The sequence below is a fragment of the Polypterus senegalus genome, chromosome 6 (genome assembly GCF_016835505.1).
Source record: "Polypterus senegalus isolate Bchr_013 chromosome 6, ASM1683550v1, whole genome shotgun sequence".
NCBI lineage: Eukaryota > Metazoa > Chordata > Cladistia > Polypteriformes > Polypteridae > Polypterus > Polypterus senegalus.
Window position 1 is genome coordinate 147,756,253 of NC_053159.1, and position 22,554 is coordinate 147,778,806.

The 22,554-nt window shown below is 37.7% G+C and overlaps 1 protein-coding gene across 1 annotated transcript in view; it reads left to right on the forward strand.

The window, feature by feature from the left end:
* LOC120530667 (low-density lipoprotein receptor-related protein 1B-like) overlaps positions 1-22,554 on the forward strand; it is a 1,848,048-nt gene that overhangs the window by 1,201,778 nt on the left and 623,716 nt on the right. The window contains exon 33 of the mRNA XM_039755091.1: positions 6,280-6,429. Within this exon, the coding sequence (XP_039611025.1) occupies positions 6,280-6,429 (150 nt within the window). The remainder of the gene's footprint in view (positions 1-6,279; positions 6,430-22,554) is intronic.

A 22,554-nucleotide genomic window follows, 5' to 3' on the forward strand; every position in this document is an offset into this window, starting at 1 on the left:
AAACATACAGCGAAAGAGTATGAAAACTAGGAATGCTCTAGTCAAGTATATTCACTGCATGGTATCGTGCAGTGCGCCGTTACTGGTGTTCAATAATATATGTATGTGTTCACAAAACACTACCATCCTAATGACAGCAGTGACTAATTATTATATAAAACATAAATATACAAATATTTACATAGAACCCTCCCTTGCCCCTAATCACTAACTGAACAAACACAAACACAGATGAAATGATAAACGCGGTTGAAATGAAAATGATAGATTAGTCCAAACAGTAATAAACTCCGGCAAATGATGGATATTGGCTGGTGTGAAATCTTGCTTCCTCCCGACAATACCAAAAAAAAAAATGACCTCACCGGAAGTGTCCTCGGCAGTGGTTGACAAAACTCCAAACCCTGGGGTTTCTCGGTGCTGGCTGTTGTGTTCATAATCTGGATCCTGAAGTAATGGACTGCCACGAAGTTCGGAATTGAGTTGAAATATGCGTAAAATGATTCTTTTCCTTCCTCTCTCTCTCTTCGTCTATCTTTTGTCTTTCCTCCTTTTGTTTAAATGCAAAATGTCTTGGATGTAACAGGTGGATCCAACAGCCCCCACAGAGCATGATAGGGACTGCAATACCCATGCTGCCCTACAGGATTTTGTACTTGGGTCTGACAGATGGGATGCTGCCATCCAGTGTACAGGGTGAACATTCTGGCCACAGCAGGCAGTCAGCCAATAAGCTGACCTTCCAAGTTTCCAAGAGCCGCTCGGTGGTTGTTAGGACAGCACTCCCAATGTGGCTGCTGGCACATCCTTTCACCTCCACATCCTGGCATGGAAAGGAGATATCGCTCCTTCCCCGGCCTTCCATTGTCAAAGCCTCCTGGCCAGATAAGGAAGCTGTGACCATACTAGCTGGGACACCAGTTTGTCTGTCACAACTTATTAAAAGAAATAAAATTTGTTTTCATTCCAGACATCATCTCCCATTAGCAGCAAAAAAAAAAATAAATCAGGCTAGTCAGATACAGGATAATTCCTCCAAATATCATCAGAATAACCTGTCTTATATATAAACGTCTACACGTGGAAGTGTGTGTGTCTGTTTGTCTGGCCCAAAAGTGCGAGTACAGCAAGAAGCTTAAAGAAAGTAACTAAATCGCCAAAGTGAAACCCGCCAAGATAAGGGAAACTCGCTTAGCCACTAATACACAACTGATGCAATTGATTGGTTGTAGTGCCAGAATCCATGGTTTCTAGGAGCCCGGGCTTTTTATATCAGGCTTATGCAGCTAGTATGAAATAATAGCCCATTAGATAATGAGCAGTGAAGTAAGCCTCCATATCTGAGAGTAATGCAATATAGTACATTTTATGCCATACAAAAACTGTTTTTACATCATTTTCTTAAGTTTAAATTTACAATTGAACAGGGTGCCTTTGGGATGTTGGAGGAAATGTGGTGTGAAAGTCCATACAGAGATTAGACAACAGTATTAACCACTGTCCTGCTGTGCTTCTCATAAGCAGTCATATTTTGCGCAAATTTGATTGAGTAACTAATTCCTGAACAACCTGGCACATAGCTCTCTAACTCTAATTCAGTGGTTCCACAAGAATACATAATAATTATTATTGTATAAATGTAATAAATTTCAGACCTATTCTGACATTGTACTCTGCAGAAAAGTAAAAGCATAGTTCATTTTTGGACAATTACATGCATCATAATGAAAATATAATTTATTGCTTTCAAATATCCTTCACCCATCTGTAAGCTTGCTTTTTTATAGCACAGTGCAGCTTAATGATAACAGATGAAAAACTGCAAATTTCAAAGATAAGGCATTAATCCCTTAGACCTGAAGCAGCATGTACAGTGCAGTTAATCAGTTATCTTTGTTAACATACAGTATGCTGGGGTGCTATGAAGAAAGAAGTCATTAATTTTAAGCACTTACTGTACAGTTATCTTATACTTTTGGAAATCAAGAAAATTAATCAACAATTGCCTTTGGCTACTTTAATATTGGCTCTGTGTGAGATAAAGGATAAATAAAAAGCCTGCCAGCTAAATCATTTGAGCATCCTCACTGCCCCAAGAAAACAAATGAATTAGTCCATCTTGAAAGGACATCTTTGCTTATTATCTTGATTACACAAAAAGACCACCTGTGGGAACAGTTGATTTAGGGATATGGGAGGTCTACAAAGCATTTCCAATCTTCTTTTAAGATCATCTCTGCTAAACAATTAACATGATAAATCTAATCTCCTTGAATTATGATTAACAATCCTTCATTCTGAATAAATAGTTATGAGGAAAGATTCTTCTTTGTAGTCAGACTGGTGGAAACTGCAAAAACCTATCAATAAAAATAAAAAAAAAAACATTCCACTGTTGGAGCTGCTGTCATGCCAGATCACAATGGTCATGATTTCGCAATTTAAAAAAAAAAAAGAAATCAGCATGATAGAAAATAAGAAGTTTGACAGATGAGTGGAAACTATTCAGTGCATCAATCCAATTTGTTTAGCTAATAGTTAAGCTGTCCCATGAGAATCATGTACGATGAAAATGTCATAGTAAAGGACTAGTTTCCTATATTGTATATTCTGTTACTTAAAGGCAGTCAATTTCTTTAAAAGTATTCTTAAATGAAAAAAGTACAAAGAGTGTTGGTTAGTACTCAGCCAGGACAAATGCAATGGTTTTCTTATTTTAATTAAACAATTATGAATACAAGGTGGCTTGTTGGTACAGTGGTTAGCACTTCTGTCTCATGAATAATAATAATAATAATAATAATAATAATAATAATAATAATAATAATAATAATAATACGTTCTATTTATATAGCACCTTTGCCATGCTCAAGGCACTTCTTGGATTCTGGGTTTGAATCTTATGCTCACTCACTGAGAAGAGCGGCCACCTTTTCTATTATGTACGTATTTCTATGTCTACACCAAAGCAGTATCCCAAAGAAATGGGTTTGAAGCAGGCGTCTCACAATGAATTGTTCCAGTGACTTTTACAGCAAGTCTGCCTGTAATCATCACTTGTATAGTGGGAAATCCACAGCGACTCAGTCAAAGAGCTTTACGACTTGCTGTGACAAAATCAAACTGGTGTGATTTTATCATAGTGAGCCGTTAATCACTGGGGTGGACTTTCGTTAATTGTTATCTGCGCTCAACTGGAAGTATACTGCATTCAATGACCACAAAAAAGTATAAAATAAGGAACATTGGTGGCAGCTAGGAAAGGAAGCAAGCAACTGTTTTGAAATGTACAAGTGGAAGATGTTTGTTCAAGTTTGAAGCCAGCACCAATGTCTGTTCGATGTTTGTTGTACCAATTCAGAGTTGAAAAAAAATAAGAATGATGAGCCAAAATATGGGCATATACCTGTATTTATACCCCATGTTGATTAGTTCACAAAATAAGACCATACCACATTGGGTTTGCTGTAAAATACCAGATTTGGAACCATGTACTTTCTAGTTGCATAATGTGGCTGTCACAAACTCGAGACACAGTCATATAAAGATCTGGGGCAGCCACCCGTATAATCTGGTTTCCTGGCTGCAAAGTAGCTTTCAATAGAAACAGCACTGATGTGCACAAAACCGAGTCCAAAACAGAACTGATGGAATAGGGAAAAGGTGGAGGCTTTTTAAAGGGGAAGACAGGAAATGAAGTCAAAGGGGTCGGGCTCATGTAGGTCTTCTGCCATTGGTGGGTGCCCGGACGTGACATCACAGGGGCCGGAGCCGGCAAGGTCTCCTTTCATTGGCTCGGTCCCGGAAGTGACGTCAAGAGGACCAGGTGGAATCTCCTGTGAATGGTCTGCAGGCAAGGGAGAAAAAGAGTCAGTGCACTCTGTCACATCCCGGTATGTCTCGGAACTGTCCTTACTCAAGCCACTGTGTGACACTGACATATACAGTAATTTAACCTGTTCAGTCATGTGGCCTTTCTCGGTGGTAATAAGGTCCATCCACTGCAGCAGTCATTACAATTGGCATGCTTCCCCACTAGAAGTTGTGTTGGGCCCTGCTGTATAACTTCAGAAGTGACCCTGTCTTAGTGTGGGTACATGCAGTGGACTGGATTCCTGCTTTGCACTCATGTGCTGCTAGGATAGGCGCTAGACCCTTGTTTTAGATACATTTTTTTCTATTGTTGAATTCTTGTTCCCATTTTATCCATGTTTACACTATCAGGTGCATGGTTGGAAGCAATGCTGGATGGGATTGCAGTATCACAAGGCACAGTTGTAATAATAATTCTATCAAGCCAATTCAGAGTAACCAATTAACTTAAAGTGCATGTCAGTGGGAGATTAGTACCTTGAGAAACCTTCACGAAAATGGTGAGAACATGAAAAGTCTACAGAGACAGTTGTACATCAGCAGCCCTATTTCATTAAAGGAAAAATGTGAGGTGTATCTATAGAAAGTCCACACTATCATAAGGAGAATATGGAAATATTTCAAATTTACTGAATAAATTTGATTCAACCTGTGAGGCCGTAACCAGTGCACTAGTAGGTAATCCCTTTATATTTTACAATTTTGAAAGTTAATTTTAGAGCATAAAATGAGTGCAAGTCTGCCACTCATTTGAATATGAATGGACGTCTTAACAGATGTAATTAAATTTAATCCAGGGATTAGGGTGTAATTCACAGTTTGATCGTTGTCTCTTTAGAGCTTGCTTGCTCCTGTGGAGTTTCTGTTACATCCCAAACAAATTACATTTGGTTTGCTGGTTACTCTAACAGAGATCAATGGATGGATGTTTTTGAATGGTGACACTGTTATCCCAGAAAGTAAGCAGAAAATTAAAAAGGATAAAGTTAGAATACTTGTAATGATTTACTTCATGAGGTAGAAGTACATAATAAACAAGAACAATTGCCTCACATATTTGAAATATTAACACGTGTGCTTCAGTTTAAATGTCTGAACTCTAAATATTCTCAACTGAAATAGAAATGTGTCATTTTTCACCATCTGATAGCAGTCCACAGAAGTCTAGATTCCTGTAAAGCATCAAAAATCATATTCATACGCACTGACCTTGAATTAGTGTAAAAGGATACCAAACAAGCTTATGTTTGAAATTTGTCATTTTTAACCATCTAGGAGTGGCTCTTAGAGAGCTAGGTAAAGAATTAAATGTCAAAAATATTATCATATTCATGATCAGTAACCTTGAAATAGCATAAATCAGCCCTCCATATACCTGTAATACTGATCCCCACTTTTTCAATTTTTGTACAATAAGTAACTTAGACCCCTCATATCGCAATAGGGTTTGAACCCCTAGGATCGGTTAATGTTGCATGCACGACTTCCAGTCCTTGTGATCATTTTTGCAAAGGGCACCTTTGGGGTTTACTCTTTATCATAAGGGTGTCATTTCCTGCACAAAATATGAATGAAAAATTAATTGCCTAAAAATTTGGGTTTTTCTGGTCTAGAGAGCCGAAAATAGGGGACCCATAAACTTGACATCTTACATAACTGGACAAAAAGACGCGTCAACAGTATGTTACATTTGAGAGTGTTCTCATATTGTTAAGTATTGAGGAGGCTCTGGACAAAAAACCTGATTAGCATTTATAAGTAATTCTTAGGAACACAAAAAATAGTTACATACAGACAGACATGTATCCTCAAAGTCACTTAATCCAGTTCAGGGTTGTGGGGGATCAGAGCCTAACCCAGCAACATTGGTAGCAAGGCAAGAAACAGGCCTGGAGAGGGATGACAGTCATTGCAATGGCACACCTTTCCAAATACGGCAGTTATTTATAATAGGAACAAAGACAATATCTTTTGTTTATTTTGTAAATTACTACAACATTATCTTTGACAGAGTAAGTGACTTTCTCATCTTCGTACAAAGAAGAAGTGCTGGGAACTGAACTGATATCCTTATGCTTTACACTCCAGTACACTAGCCAGGAGGCCACACTGCCTGGTTCAATTACAAACCTCATACACTTACTGTTTTCATTTTAAGTTGATTAATAGTTCTGGGAGGTCTAATTTAATTTATACATCACTTAGTAAATATAAAGTAATTTAAACTTTTGAGACAATTGTTTCTTTATGATAAATAGCATCACTTTTGTAAGTTTAAAAAATTAGCACGATTATCAAAATGATAAAAGATGCATTTCTAAATATAGCATCAGATGCATTGTGTGTTCTGCATTGATTTTTTTCAGCTGTTTAATCCCATTTATTTCTTTATTGGATTTTATATAGGTCTGTCCATAGATTATGCGGCAAACAAATTGTATTGGATCAGTTCTGGAAATGGAACAATAAACAGATGTAACCTGGATGGCAGTAATTTAGAAGTGTTGCAGTCTATGAAGAAGGAGCTAACAAAAGCCACAGCATTGGCTGTTATGGGTGAGTGCATTTATACTACATTGCTGGCAAATATTGATTGAGCAAAGCAAATCCGATGCTAAGGATCTTAAAAGTACACTTAATTAGTCTCCTCTGACATTAGAGGGTGAAACTTAAAAAAAAAGGCAAAAATGTTGCACAAAGGTGTTAACTTTAAGTGTGCATTCCAATACCTTTTTGGAAATACTGTATTAAAAAATTGAGTTGCATGATGGCTAAGAATTAATGCTTTTGTGGAGTGTGGATTTTCTCCAGGCTTCATCCTATGTTCTTTAGCTTAAATATAAATTGTAAATCATCTTGGTAAGGGTGTATGTATAAGGGACTGGAGCCACTTCCAGCATTTATTCTTTTGCCCGGCTAACTTCCTACCCCATCTAACCCTGTTTTGAAATCAGTGCTTATTATTATTATTATTATTATTATTATTATTATTATTATTATTATTATTATTATTATTATTATTATTATTATTTAATGAGCTTCTGTGAAGTAGTTTTATCTGTTCTTTTCCAGAATAAATGTGAGGTTGCTGTTATTAATATATAGTATATTTACCTGGAATGAAAACAGATTTGAATTTTTGAAACTGGATTTTGATGTCTAATTGTCCTTTTCACTGTCAAAGTGTCCTTGAGTGATGGCAGACTCGATGATCAAGGAATAATTCAGGGGTGGGTGAAAGAGATAAGATGGCTTAGACTTGATTGTCTACAAAGATATGAACAAACAGACCTATTGTTTTTTCACATGTTCATGTCTGAATATAAATCATCTAAGAAAAGTGGAGAGGAACAAAGCAGTAAAAACATTTGCAAATCATATATACTTAAAGGACACATATGGTAATATATATATATATATATATATATATATATATATATATATATGAATGCCATGGAAAACTATTTTTGTAACTTTACCATTTTAAAGCTGAAATCAATCCTGCAAACACTGCAGAAAGCTCTTAAGACAAACTGGAAGGCTCTAATGAATTGCTGCTCTTTTCTAAATTGTTTCATCAGTAATACTGAGCTCCTCAATATTGTATACTGAGGTAAAGTATCTGACTAAAGCAGAAGACTATGTATTAAGTAGTAAAACTATTTTACTAGAATAGCGTAGTGTGTAGCACTACTGTTGTATCCCTCCATAAACAGGGATTAAATTTATTTCCGGTTACTGTCTTGTGCTGTTTGATCATCCTCTTTGTGTTTATAGGTTTTATTTGTGTTTTTTGTACATTATGATTCTCTCCCTACATTACAAAAACTAACTAAATTGGCACTGTATAATTACAAGTTATAGAGCATAAGAATGAATTTATAGATGTTAATCAATCAATCAATCAATTAATTATTTATCACCTTTGCTTTTTACAGTGTTGATAATTATTGAGAAATTTCAGTGAGGCTTCCATAACCCATTCATACACAAGTATTCCTTATAAGAAAATAGTGTTTCTCTTAGACCACTGCTACTACTATTTTATATTCCTTACTTTTCTGTACAATTTGTCATTCCCAGATATAAAACTTATAGCAAAGTAATTGAACCAGACTCATATTTAGAAGCAACATAATACAATATCTTTATAAAGCGTTAACGAAAAACAAGAACTGCTTATCTATCTATATCTATATAAATAAAATACAACGTCTGTCTGTCTGTTTGTCTGTGTGTCTGTTCACTTCTCACAAGAGAACTACTTAATGGATTTCTATTCTTTTCTATCATTTGCTTCCGTTTGAGTCGCTCTGCATCTTGCCACATGTTGAAACATACCTTGCCTCTACTTAGCTAGCAATACCTGTTTGTTCAGCAGACATTGTCATCTAAAAATTGTTAAGGAGTAATGTTTGACATTTTTGACAGAGAGATCAGAGCTACATGTGTTTTAAGGGTAGCTGCTGATTGCCAGAGATATGATGCTCCACCCGTCAGTGCTGAACACGATCAGAGGCAACGCCAACGTGTTTGTCGTTAGAGTGAACCTACCTTCCACTTGTCCAGAATTATATTTTTCCCCACGGGACAGCTTATATACTGTATATATATATATATATATATATATATATATATATATATATATATATATATATATATATATATATATATATATATATATATATTGTGGCCCCGGCCGGGAGGAGGACGTGAGGAGGGCTTGTGCCTCCTCCAGACCGCGAGGCGTCCGTCCTGGTTCTGTTGGGGGCCACGGGTTGAGGGCATGGAAGCCCTTCCCTGTAGGGGCCCGTGGTCACCGCCAGGCGGCTCCCCGATGCCGGTTTATCCCGTCGCGGTTGCCGGTTGGGGCTGGAGCCCGGCCGGGACGCCTTGGGAGGACCGGAGGAGGGCGAGTGCCTCCTCCAGACGGAGTGGGGGCGTCCGTCTTGGTTAGGCAGGGGGCCTCGGGTACAGGGCTTTGAAGCCCAGCCCTGTAGGGACCCGTGGCCACCGCCAGGCGGCGCCCCGGTGCCTAATTATCCCGGGAGCCCGGCACTTCCGCCACACCAGGAAGTGCCGGAGGGAAGACTTTGTGTGGCACCCGGAGAGCTGCCAGGAAGACAGCCGACACTTCCGCCACGCTTGGCGTAGAGGCGGAAGCACCTGGGGCTCATCCGGGGCATTATTTAAGGGGCCGCCTCCCTCCAGTGATGGGTGGAAGTCGGGAGGCAGAAGGACTGAGCTGGAGAGCGAGGACAGGAGGCGGCCAGGAAGCAAGGCACAGGACTGTGGGCCCTGGACTTGGGGGAATCAGTGCCAAGGGCGCTGGGGTTGTGATTGCACGTGACTTTTGTAAATAATAATAATTGTAAATAAACAGTGTGTTGGGCAAAATATGCTGTCCGTCTGTCTGTGTCCGGGCCAGGTTTCACAATATATATATATCCACTATATGGCAGCATCCAGGGAATTGCAGGGCATGATGGCATTTGTATTGCCGAGGGTCAGCCCTGTTTGGTCCCGTGGGTGCCACCGAGGGTCCCATTCAAATCATTTCTGAGTGTCTGAAAAGAGAGATTTAATTTGTCAGAATGGATTTTGTACAGAGGTAAAAACATCTGATTGAAAATGGTAAAAACCATCAAACATAAAGTACTTTAAAAGAAATAAGATAAGCATGATATAAGTTATATAATCAGCACTAACTCTGCCATGTAGGTAAACTAGGTGGTTTGCTTAAGGAGGCATAGTTTTTGGAGGTGCAGCATTTAGTCAATTGTAATCAGCAGTGGATCTATCATCAGTACATTCTGGGTGAGCAGCTGTGTGCCCTGTAACTGCATGCCAAAGCCACTAAGGAAGAAAAGCTGAATGAAATGGTTGAGTGTCTGTGTGCGGATATCGTCTCCCCTCCCCAATCTTAGGTTTCACATCCATGTACAACTCATGCAAAATCTCAAAGTGGATTATCACATCCCACTGCTCTGCCATCTGCAGTAGTATGTTGTCATCATACAAGGGAAGAAGCAGGCAAAGTAAATGTTGGGGTGCCAACTCGTTTGTCCACATTTAATTCCCTTAGTAAACTAAGTAGACAAATCAAGCATTTGTTGTCACAATAAGACAAGCTCAAAATCAAAACAGGAAAATTAGCGCTTCTTGGCCCAAACATGTTCTCTGGTCTTTGATTATAAGGAGGTCACTCTGATCATCAACTTGCTGTTCTCATCTTCTCTGGACTAGTGGAAGAATGAGACAACACTGTTAGGAAAAAACCCTCCTCTCGCCCCAAGGTGACATTAGGGACCTCAGATGAGCCCAGAATGTGATCCTCCGATGCACATGCATGACAGAGGAAAGCAATTGCCTTCAAGACCTCATGGTATGGGTGCAACATTTTCATTTTTTCCTAGGGCAGCAAAAATGCTAGAGGTTACCCTGAATACAATAACAGATCTTACCTGCTACATAAAAATGTTGGTTCAAAATTTAGACTTTAATCTATGTCCATTGAGAATAATACTGTAACTTTTTGGACCCCAAGTTAAACATGCAGATGTCTTTTAAAATAAGGCCTGTTTTATTTGGTTGGAATGAAATAATATTGGAACTGTTTGTCTTTTATCCTCAGCAACTTGAATCTCTAAACTGATGAGGACCTATGAATTTAGTCAGTAGTTTCTGTCTGAAAGGATACAAACTGTTTTCCATAATACGTGCTTATTAAACTAATATATCAGAATATCTTACTTCATCTCACTGTGTGATTAACCCTGTTCGCCTGCGAACATTAATATTTTCAAACAGAGCTTACAAAACCAATATTAAAATAGACTCACTCACCAAAAGATGCAAAAAAATATTTTTCTAGAAGTCATATTAAAAAGATTTAGCTTCCTGAGAAGAAAATGGTGCTGTCATACTTTTGCTTCTGTGTTTTGGTTAAAAGTTTTTTTTTTTGTTTCTATTTATCTGAAGATACTTTCTTTACTGCCTCGTCTTTGATGATTGTCTCTTGTGGTGAATGGTATTTCCTATAAAATCAATAGACTTTTATTTAAGTTTTAGCAGTGCTAAAAAATTGTGGTGAAGCATAGAGGTTCTGGCAGTGCAGATTTTTAAAAATAAAAACACTGCAACTTGAGCTCACTGTGTACAGGTGCATCCCACTGCAAAGCTGTGCAGCCCCAGAGTGTTTATCAAATATTCACATGCAAATTTGATCAGTCCAGCCAGTTTCCTCATTGACACTCCATGGGTCTTACCTGAGTAGGGTAAGACTAGGAGAAAAGATGTGAAAAGGAAACAAAGAGATGGGAAAAAATCAAGACAGAATTTTGGAAAAAGCAGAGTGATGGGGAGAGTAAGCCAGGGTGGTGGACTAAAGACGAGGTGATCGGGAGGTAGCCCTGCAGGGACTGCGGGGAGTAGCACCCAGGTGGTGGGATGCTCCTCTTGTGAATTCAGAGAGCAAGATGGGCTAAAAGGTCTTTTAAGATTGTCCTATGGATGCCGTGGTATGATGGAGCCAGGATTTGAGCATCCCAGTGGGTAACTGCATGAGGTGGATGGGACACAATCTCCTTAAAGGTTGACAGCGATTGTGGGTGAGCAGAGCAAAGATAGGAAGTAGAGAGCCACTGAGACTCAGTGAGGAAAAATGAACCTCAGTGTTATTGCAAATGTTTCATATTTGATTTTAACCCTGATTTAGATTTATTTATTTACGAGCAAAATACCCACGCTTCGCACTGGCGAAGTACTGCTTTTAAATTTTTATTAAGAAGAAAAGTAAACCTTTTTAAACTGAGGGATAATATGCCAATAATTATTTGTAAAGGATCTATTTGTATACCACATTGTCAGTTGAAAAGCAATCTTGCCTCAAATCAATGCCAACCTTTTGTAGGGTCTGTCCCTGAGACTTATTAATTGTCATTGCGACACAGAGCCTTAATGGAAATTGGAGGCATTAGAATTGAAATGGGAGATCAGAGGGTATAACGGGGATGCGAGGAATAAAAACTCTCTCCCCTGAGCCACTGCCAGTAAAAATAGCTGCCGTAATTAGGTTATTTTGCAGACACGTGACCTGAAGTCTCGTGCTGTTACAAAGTTTAGGTGGCTGTAAGTTTCTCAGTAACATTATTGGTGCCCCAACCTTCAAAATTAGATTATGCTCAGGAGTGCCTGGAGGATTCAGAGTGTGGAGAAACTGTAGCAACAGCGTGTCTATTAACTTGTGGATTTTTCTGAGAGTATTTGGCGGCAGCATCACGAAGTTGTTTCCATCTAGCTGCATCAGGAAATGTACCATGACGTCTGACACGCCTCCTTTTTACTGTTTTCTCACAGCTTGGATTGCTGCTGTCATAATCGGTTTCAGTTTCATGGTTTGTTTCAATTACATTAGTCTTTGCAGGACTTGCTGTGTTGAAATGACATTCAGCATCTGTCAAGCGTTGTAAGCATACAACCGGCTTCATCGATAACTTTGCATCCAGCTTTTGAGAGTTTAAACATTCATAAACATCAAAGTGTCCACTACTGAAATCGTCACCTGTGAATCTAAGATGTTTAAGAGGCATTGGTGGTTCTCCAAAGGTGTAAAATATTTGGCCATTTCGGTACACTTGAAAGTGACAACCAAACAATTCAGTGGCAGCAATCAACTCACATGCAGAACCATAGGTGAAGGGCTTAAGCATTTTACTATTATAGTGCTCCTGTGTAGTATAATTCTCTCCTGTACCGTCATCATTCCACAATTTAAACCTGTCCCAGTCATTCAATACATAAGACACAATGTTCCCCCGGATATCAAGAGTGAGCCTGATATGGCAGTGATGTAACACAGAGAATGGAAAAGGCAGGCGCCATCTCAGGGCATGGAAACCACTCTGTAAATGACAGTTCTTTGATCGATGGTGATCACATCGATAGACATGCTAATGGGGTTATGGTTGGAACGATAAAGAAAATGGATACCTGAACAATGTAAACCAGTGTTTCCCAAACTCGGTCCTGGTGAACCCCTGTGGCTGCAGGTTTTTTGTTCCAACCAGCTTCTGTTTTTTATTGAACTCCTGGGCTAATTAAGTGAACTAATATTTCTCAAGTTCTGTGTTTAGGGAACAATATCGAAATTAGAAAACTAAGTTTGCTAAAAAAAAATATATTAAAATGTACCAAGCAGTTATATAGGAATAATGTATTTTTTTTTCTTTTTAACAGTATTTTCATCTTGATTTTCATTCTACTTTTCTAGGTCTTCTAATTGTTTAATTAATGTATTATTTAGCTAAATTACTTGCAGCCGTTGATTATTCAGTGTTGTTTGCCAGCGTGTCTGCTCTGCTCATTTTAAATTGTTATTATTAAGATACAACAAAAGGGGAAAAACTACACAGAGAAAGGGCAAAGTATAATGAATTCAACAAAAGAGAGTTTTCAGTGTTGTTTGCCAGCGTGTCTACTCTGCTCGTTTAAGCATTTAAATCTATGTAAGGCAGGCTGCCAACTATTTGGGACCCAATATTGGCAGGCAGCCAACTACGTGGGAGGCCGGGGGACATAGGACGCAGGATGCAACCCCCAACCCAGCCTCACACGGCGACCAAGCTGCAGGCTATGGACGTATATATGTACATAAGTAGGATTCAGTTATGATCGTTACGCATAGAATTTCAAAATGAAACCTGCTTAACCTTTGTAAGTAACCTGTAAGGAATAAGCCTGCCAAATCTCAGCCTTCTACCTACATGGGAAGTTGGAGAATTAATGATAAGTGAGTGAGTCAGTGAGGGCTTTGCCTTTTATTAGTATAGATTGATTCTACTGTATCATAAGTATAAGTTCAAGTAGTACATTTTTCAAATCAAAGTTATTTTTTCACAGTTGTGGTGTTATATTAGTTTGCTTCATAATATTGCAACCTAAAAACCCATAGACATTGAGTATGTAGTGAATTTACCACAGCACTGGTAGGAACTGACAGTCAAGAGTATCCAAGCAGACTAATAAAGGAGTTGCAAAGACGTCTCGTATAGCGTGGTGTGACAGTAACTGTGTCTCCTGCTATTGGTGAAGGGAAATAGACGTGTTTGGGGATTGGCTGCTGGATCCATATGGAATCCATATAAAACAAGTTTCCAGCCAGCAGGTGTTATCATTTGATGGATGGATTGAGTAAGGAATTCAACTTTTGAGTGAGTGTGTTAACAGTAGAATTTGGCCCAAGCATATTTTTGTCTAGTTAATATTTAAATACCCCCCCAGCATCAGCTTTGGTGAAGCCATTTTTTGGTACGGTTTGCTGGTACAATATTCTTGTACAGTGATCCCTCGCTATATTGCGCTTCGACTTTCACGGCTTCACTCCATCGCGGATTTTAAATGTAAGCATATCTAAATATATATCACAGATTTTTCGCTGGTTCAAGGATTTCTGCGGACAATGGGTCTTTTGATTTATGGTACGTGCTTACAGGGTACCACAGAACTACACAGAACTGCATATGCACCCTTATGCCTGTACATTGTGTTTGTTGAGAACAATCCATGTCTGGAACAGAAATCCAGTAACAATTCATAGTTTAAAAATGATAGATTTGTAAAAGAAGATTTGTAACATTTTTTGAAAACAAAATACTGTAGACAAATCAGGGATAGAGAATTAGAGAGACAGACAGGGAGAGATGGGATGAGTTTGATTTTTAGTGGATCTGAGTGCACATTGAGTAGCAGAGATGCGTTAAATGAGCAGGAATGAGCACATGTGTTGCAATGCTTCAGTATGTAAAAATAACCATTGAGCTAAGTAAGGAGTTTAAGCGGAATGCATGCAAATGTGAAAAAGAATGGAGCAAAAACAACTCCAAATGTGTTACTTTATCATTCCATGCCAAAAGGCATATAGTTTTTTTTAAGTAAATAAAAGGGTGGAAAGCTGCAAGATTTTTGCGTCATTCCTCTGCCTGAAGTTGCTACTTTAGTGGGCTGAAGGACCGGAAATCTAGTTGAATCATTAAAAGTTAAAATGTTTATATCAAAGAACAATATAAGATACATACTCAGAAATAGAGCACAAAAATATGCACATTGTTATCATGTGATAAGTACTAAATTTACTGATCAACAGCCAACGCAAGCAGTACTGTATTTTGACAGAGTTAAGGAGGAAATATTATACTTAGGTTATGACAAGAGTAGGGCAGTGAAGAAACGTGACAATTTTTCTTGGCCTACTGGAACATCTTGTTAGCTCTGCATGGAAAACTCACAATTTTCTGCTAAGTGAGAGAAAATGCAAAGTAATTTGTTTGAGTGCAGGAGAGAAATTATCAATTGTGGGAATAGCCAGCCAAAGGAATTGTACTGATGTTAGGCTGGAATCCTGTAAGCTGTTCAACTTTAAGCTTAACAAGTGAATCTGTCCTTACCTGTCTGTTGCCTGTCAGCAACAACGATAGATAGATAGATAGATAGATAGATAGATAGATAGATAGATAGATAGATAGATAGATAGATAGATAGATAGATAGATAGATAGATAGATAGATAGATAGATAGATAGATAGATAGATAGATAGATAGATAGATACTTTATTAGTGGCAATTCCAGGCTTCTCTTTCAACAGTGAGCAGCAAATGGGAAGTGTGAGGTTATAGCTTTGAATCCAGTAGGCCAAACAACTTACAGTGAGAATTGTTTACTGATTAATTGTGTAGCAAATGTTATAAATTAGGCCTTTTAGTATATTGTTTAAGTAACATCTGCACATGGCAAGCTAACAGTTCTGCCTATGGTAAATGTTGCCAGAGATACTGGGAGTTTTGGGATTGAAATTTTGAAAAAAATAACCTTCGTTTTATACAGCAGCTTGCATTGTCAAGCCAATTGACCTATGTTGTCAGAGATTTGACTGAGACTTTGTGTGTTACAACTCACCATGGACCCCCTATCCTGACAACATGTATTTTTTTTTTCTAGGAATTCTAATGTTTAAAGTTTTTGTTTTCTTTTTTGCAATTTTTACCTAGACATATCTTGGTTATAATGTTAATAGACCACCTGTTGCCACGATATGTTAATCATATTGAAATTGCTTTGTTTTTTTGTGTGTTTAACGTACAGTACTTTTCTGATTTGTAAAGCATGTTGTATGGTGCAGCAATTGGCTGTTAATATATTCTAGTTCAGGATTTGTGCACAGCTGTACAAAAATAAATTAATTCTGAACCCATTTCATAATAAACTGAAGTACTGAGGGTCAAGGCAGGAATTATTGATAGATGGGAAGTTATTCCATTACAAAGCCTATGCACACGTTCATTCACACCAGACAATCTGGACTAATGTGATTATTATTGGTAGGGAGTGAAAACCCCTTACAAAATTAGTGAGAGTTTGGATGTTACCAGGAAATTATTTTAACCCTGATTTCTGTAAATATGAGGCAACAGCAAGACCACTTAAGAGCTGTTTTATGGACTAAATGCAATGAAAAACTTAGTATATTCTACAAGTATATGCTGTGCCAATTGGTATATACAGTAGAGTACTGCATTGAATAATGTACAAACTTAACTCTATTACAGTAATTTATGTTGAACAGGAGTTTTCTAAAATAAAGAATTCAAGATTATTATTGTTATAGTCTGTTTAAAATCTGTCAAAAGAACAATAAATATTGAGTTTAAAGAAAATATAGAGCACAGACACTGATTGTATGACATTTAAAAATATTTATATATGTAAACAAATTGCTTGTCATTATAGAAGACTTAATAAACCCTACTGCACATGCTCAGACAACTTAAGATGCGCCAAACCTGTAAAACAAGGTCCTCGCAAAGAGAATAAATATGGTTAGTTCTTATCTATTTAACACATGCAGTGCCTGAACTGCCATACTTCTCTCTCCCTTGAAGTACATAAAGACCTAATTACAGTATGTCACCACTCAGTAAGGAACTCACACACTATATTTAACACATGCAGCATTAGCAAAATTCTTCATATTTATTGTTGACAAACTTTTTAAAGCTTTCGAGTCAGAAAGTCATTGACTTTATCAGAAGGCTTCAGTGAATTTGTGTTAAAGGGGGAGTAGGAATGTAATCAGCATCAGGTAAGTTCCTTACAGGCCCCATAAACAGTTACTCTTAATTTAAAGCCCTCCAAGAAGATTGTAGAATTTGGAGATGAGCTGGAAGGAAGGTCCACTGATAGAAATAAGAGAGTCTAGGATTCTGTGAATGAAAGGTGGCCAAATGGAAGAGCCTCCAATCTAGGTACACATTACAAAACCTAACCCTACCAAGGCAGACCCCAAGGAATGGCAAGCTGTCATGAGACTGTCTCCCAAAATTTCTGCAAATGAAAAGTAGGTTCTGGAGCTGGAATCGCAATTCTGAATCATAGTGAAAACAAAAGTGATTATAACTAAAAAGACTCTCAAACAGGGCGACTACAGCAAAGGGGCAAAACGAGAATCAGAAGCTGAGAACAAAAAGATGATTTCCAAAAAAATGAACGGCATCAAATGCTAAGGCATACAAAAACTTTAACTACCACTAATGTCTTTGTTTTTTATTCAACACAGGGATTTTGCTACATGGTCCTGCCACAATATATATCATATAACGTTTGCTGAAATGATGCGTGTGACTACTGTAAAATCAAATCAGTATACAGCAAAACCCCTTCAAATTCATTCTCCAATATAAAAATACTCAAAATACACATTTAGTATTGTAATGCATAATTATGACACTACCTGAGTTTTTCTTCATTGTGTGCTTTAATAATTGGTGATATAAAAATAAAACAAAACACTTAACTGTCTGTGCTCAGGTAGTTTTGTTTATATGAAGCTCTCTATTGTTAGATTGTCTATATTTCTAGCCTTATAGCTCAGTAGTCCTGGGTTCGATTCCTAGTCCATGCACTATTCACATTAAGTCTGCAGTGCTTTTCTAGGGTTTTTCTCAAGTTACTCTGATTTTCTCTCCCTCAGCCCAAAGACTTGGAAACCCTGAACTGGGCTTGTATGAATAAACTGACTACCGCCCTGTGCATTGCTGGTTGTTGCCTTGTATCTGACGCTGTGAATATTGGCTTCATTACGATGTGATCCTGTATTGAAATATGAAGGTTAAAGGAATAAATGGTAAATGAAAAAAATGTGGCCCTAAAATTAACTGATAACAAAATGCACATTTTTTAGTGATGAACATGGAAGTGACAACCTTGTGGTTTGAACTTTTGCAGCTAATCCTACATTCAGCTAAAACACAGACTTGGTAAACGGAAAGAAAATGCACCCTGAACTAAAAATGTCTATTTGCAAACTCAGGCCTGGTCTCACAAGTCTGAGTTTGTCTGTCTTCAGATTGTGTTGTCAATCCAAAGTGGTGATGTACACTGCAATCAGAACTAACAGTAACACTTTATGGGTTTAATTTATTTATAAGAACAATTTGCTTGAAATGAATCAGCTTAATTAATTCATAATACTGAATATTGAGAAGATAAACTTTAACATTGCCAGAACGAACAGTCACACACTAACCAATGTTACAGTAAATTGATGTATGTTACTGTTTGTACATTGTGTACAGTGGTTGCTTTGTGCAGTTTGTTAATTGCAGCTTCTAAGCAGAAAGAGTACTATTTGTCATGACCAACAACATAAAAAAATTTTTTAGGCACAATAACATACTTTTTGTGATTTTCTTGCTCATCAGTTTCTTCTTTGATCAAGACAATAAAACTGTTTATCAGCATTTGTTGCTGAAGCACCAGTTTCCATGAGGGCATCCATTTTTACTTTCCCACTTGGGAGGCATGAATGTGCGAAGGTCACAAATGGTACAAACTTCCAGCTCCACTGCATGATGAATGCAACATTTGCTACATTGGCTGAATGATGCTGTTTACTATTTAAAGTATAATGTAAAATAAAAATAATAAACATTGTCTGATTTATTTTAGAATTAAATGGTAGTCTAGATTTTAACACAGCTGTGCCATAGTTGCAGGAAGTTTACACATTCCCCTCGTGTTCTTACCATTATTCTCCTACTAGTATTGCTTCCTCCCACATTCCATCAAGAGTGACTGACAACTGCAACTTGGTCCCATCAAGTTTAAGAGAAACTGAGCAATGGACTGGCATCTCATCCTGATTTTATTGATGCCTTGTAGTCAGCACCATTGGGATGAATTACTGAGCTGCTATAGATTGTGTTTTTCTTCATAAGTGACTCTCAACACCTCCCAACATTTTTGGAATTTATTTAATCATTGCCATTCAGAGAATGAAATATACTGCATTTTAACTAAGACAATCACACAAAGTTGTCAGCGTCTTTTCCTTTTTGTCAATTACCATTTTACAACTGTATTAAATAGTGTTAGTAACATTTTAAATTTGAGACGTGGTGCATAAGTCAAGATTAATATAATAAAGAAGTAATAATAAGAACCCTTTCTTGAAATACAATTTGTGCTAATGTGTAGATTCTTTGTGGTTTAAATGTACATATAATTGATAAATAACAGGAGCTCTCCCAGTAACCTTATGTTTGAAAAAGTTTGCAGGTCAAGTCACTATATAGTGTTACAAAATTGCTTGTGTTCTGTTTTTCTCCAGTAAGACTTAAATTGCCACTGTAGTCGAAAAATGAAGAGGGTGGAAACAAGCAGCATTTAATCATAAAACTCCTTTCAGACTGTGTGGTATTTATTAGATGTGAGGCTGTATGTAAAATGACAGAAAGACTAATGTCTTACACTCAGAGAAATAGCAGGCTACAGCAAAAACACAAAATGATGTATATTCTCAGAGAGATCTATCACAATTAAAATTACTAGTTTATGCAGAAAATATGTTAGCAGTCATATTTTATTACATTTCCCCAAAGTAATTTTAAATCCAATAACAAGCTAGTAAAGAACACATATGTTGAATTTTTTTTGTCAAGTGGTGGTTTATTTGGAAATATTTATTTAAATATTTATTTTTTATTATCGTTTTCTTTAGTAGTGTTGGAAAACATACAGTGCTAATAGTTTAATAAATTAATGGCAACCAGTTTTAAAAAATGTCTGTAATGATAATTTTGAGTGGCAGAATAGATTGAGTGGTAAGCAATAAAGCAGCATCCTGAGTAATAGTCACAAACTTGTTAATTATGTTTCACTTGGATGAAATTCTACTCTTAATATTGACAGCATGTGCTAAAGAAGTATGATGGGTGTGGAAGAAAGTGAGATAGTGGCTATCAAGGTTTATATTGTAAACTGACATCCTGATCCCTGGGAATGTGTTTGTTTTAAGAAATACAACATATGCAGGAATGACAGATACATGTAGCAGTATTTGGGGCGTAATCTGTGTTGTTCTGTTTAATAAACAAGAAATTAAATGAAAATAATGCCCATCTTGGCATTATTGCCCAGGTTTATGGGCTAAAACAAAGAACTTGTCAGTGCTTTTGGAAGCTCTGTCTAGCAGATAGTGTGATCGTTAAAAGATGCCACCTACCTGGAGTCCTGGGTTTTTACAGTTGACAGACCAGAAGTGGATGGAGTTAGATGCCCTCAATGGGCAGTTTCTCATTGCTACGGGGAAAAAAAGGAGAAAATACAGTTAGCAATAGAATCTCCTGTCGTCTCAGTGGTTTACGACATACCTTGACAAATCCCAGGGAAAGATCCGTGGATGCACATGTGTGACTTGTGTGAAACCCTTTAAGGAAGAGTAACTGACACCACAGCCATAAGTATGACACTAAGCACTTTTTGTCTTCTTCTCTCTACCTCCTCTGCTACTCTAGCAAGCTTTGTTCACCTCCGCCCGACTCCCCAACTGAAATGGGGCTGTTTCTTTTATCCCACACCAAGGATTACTTCTGGTGACATAAAACTTTAGCTCGAAAGCAATTCTAGGTAAGGTTGAAGTCTCACAGAGTAGGGATTCCCAATCCCTGCAGCCCCCACCCCGCCGGTGGACACCATGGACCCCCACATGTCTGTCCTCTGGCACTATGGCACCCAGCATGCCCTATGGCCATCCATGTGGGAATCCTAGCCTGGGTTGGCTGCCATCCAGTGTCTTGGGGAAGGAACCAGCACAAGTAAGCTGCCTTCCCCTGCCCTTCTATATACTGTATACTATATATAGGAGTGGTGGTGAAAAGGAAGAGTGCTTTGTTGTACTCTGTGTGCTGTACTTGGAACTGTGTTGTGCCTGTGGGGATTACGGGGAAGAAGTGCCCCATAGGTAAAGGAAAATGGATAGTTTGTTTATTTTATACGTGCTTCTGTGTCCATCTGTGTCGGGTCGGGCGCAGTATAACGTCTTTGTTACAATATATATACCCTATCCTATATACATATGTATATATTTAACTTGCTTTAAAATGCAGCTTTCAGCTCCAAAATACATTGTAGTATAATTATTCATATTCAGTTATTCATGATTGTAGTTTCGGTTCAGCAGAATACAGGAGACATCATCTTGTAGACAGCTTCTAGGAGATGCCTTACCATTATAAAGGCCTACACATTTTGCATACTTAGTGAGTTTTTATGAAACTTGCCAGGTATGGGAAACTACAATTTGAGCTTATTTGAATATGTTATATATGGACTGTGCTCTTCTAAGAACCAAATATCATCTTTTTCCCTGTCAGCACACAGTGCACTGGCTCTAATCACTCAAGGCCTCTATCTGAAAGTAATGTGCCAGGCCTGCATGAATAAATCACAATCCCTGCCTAAAAGAACTGTCCTTACTTCAGTTGCATGTACACTAACACAATTAAGTTCACAAATTACAATTATCAAATAGCTATTTTTCAATTTTGGTTACACATCCATAAGTTGTGTGCCTTATGAACATAATCATGCTGAGATTCAATGTGAGTTTGGTTCTCCACCACTTTTGCACAAAGCAGACTTTTGTATTCAATGTGTGCTACAACACACTACTGAGCTTGAGGTGTATTTTAATGCCTCAGTATAAAGGCATTTTGTTGTAGAACATGCAATCAAAAATTAAAAAAAAAAAAATCCAATAATTAGTGTAAACAAAACATACGCAGTACTGACAAACAACTTCTTACAAACTTTTTGACCTACTTTTGGGTCTGTCATTCTGAGTGGAAGAAATACAGTGGTGTGAAAAACTATTTGCCCCCTTCCTGATTTCTTATTCTTTTGCATGTTTGTCACACAAAATGTTTCTGATCATCAAACACATTTAACCATTAGTCAAATATAACACAAGTAAACACAAAATGCAGTTTTTAAATTATGGTTTTTATTATTTAGGGATAAAAAAAATCCAAACCTACATGGCCCTGTGTGAAAAGTAATTGCCCCTTCTTAAAAATAACCTAACTGTGGTGTATCACACCTGAGTTCAATTTCTGTAGCCACCCCCAGGCCTGATTACTGCCACACCTGTTTCAATCAAGAAATCACTTAAATAAGAGCTGCTTGACACAGAGAAGTAGACCAAAAGCACCTCAAAAGCTAGACATCATGCCAAGATCCAGAAATTCAGGAACAAATGAGAACAGAAGTAATTGAGATCTATCAGTCTGGTAAAGGTTATAAAGCCATTTCTAAAGCTTTGGGACTCCAGCGAACCACAGTGAGAGCCA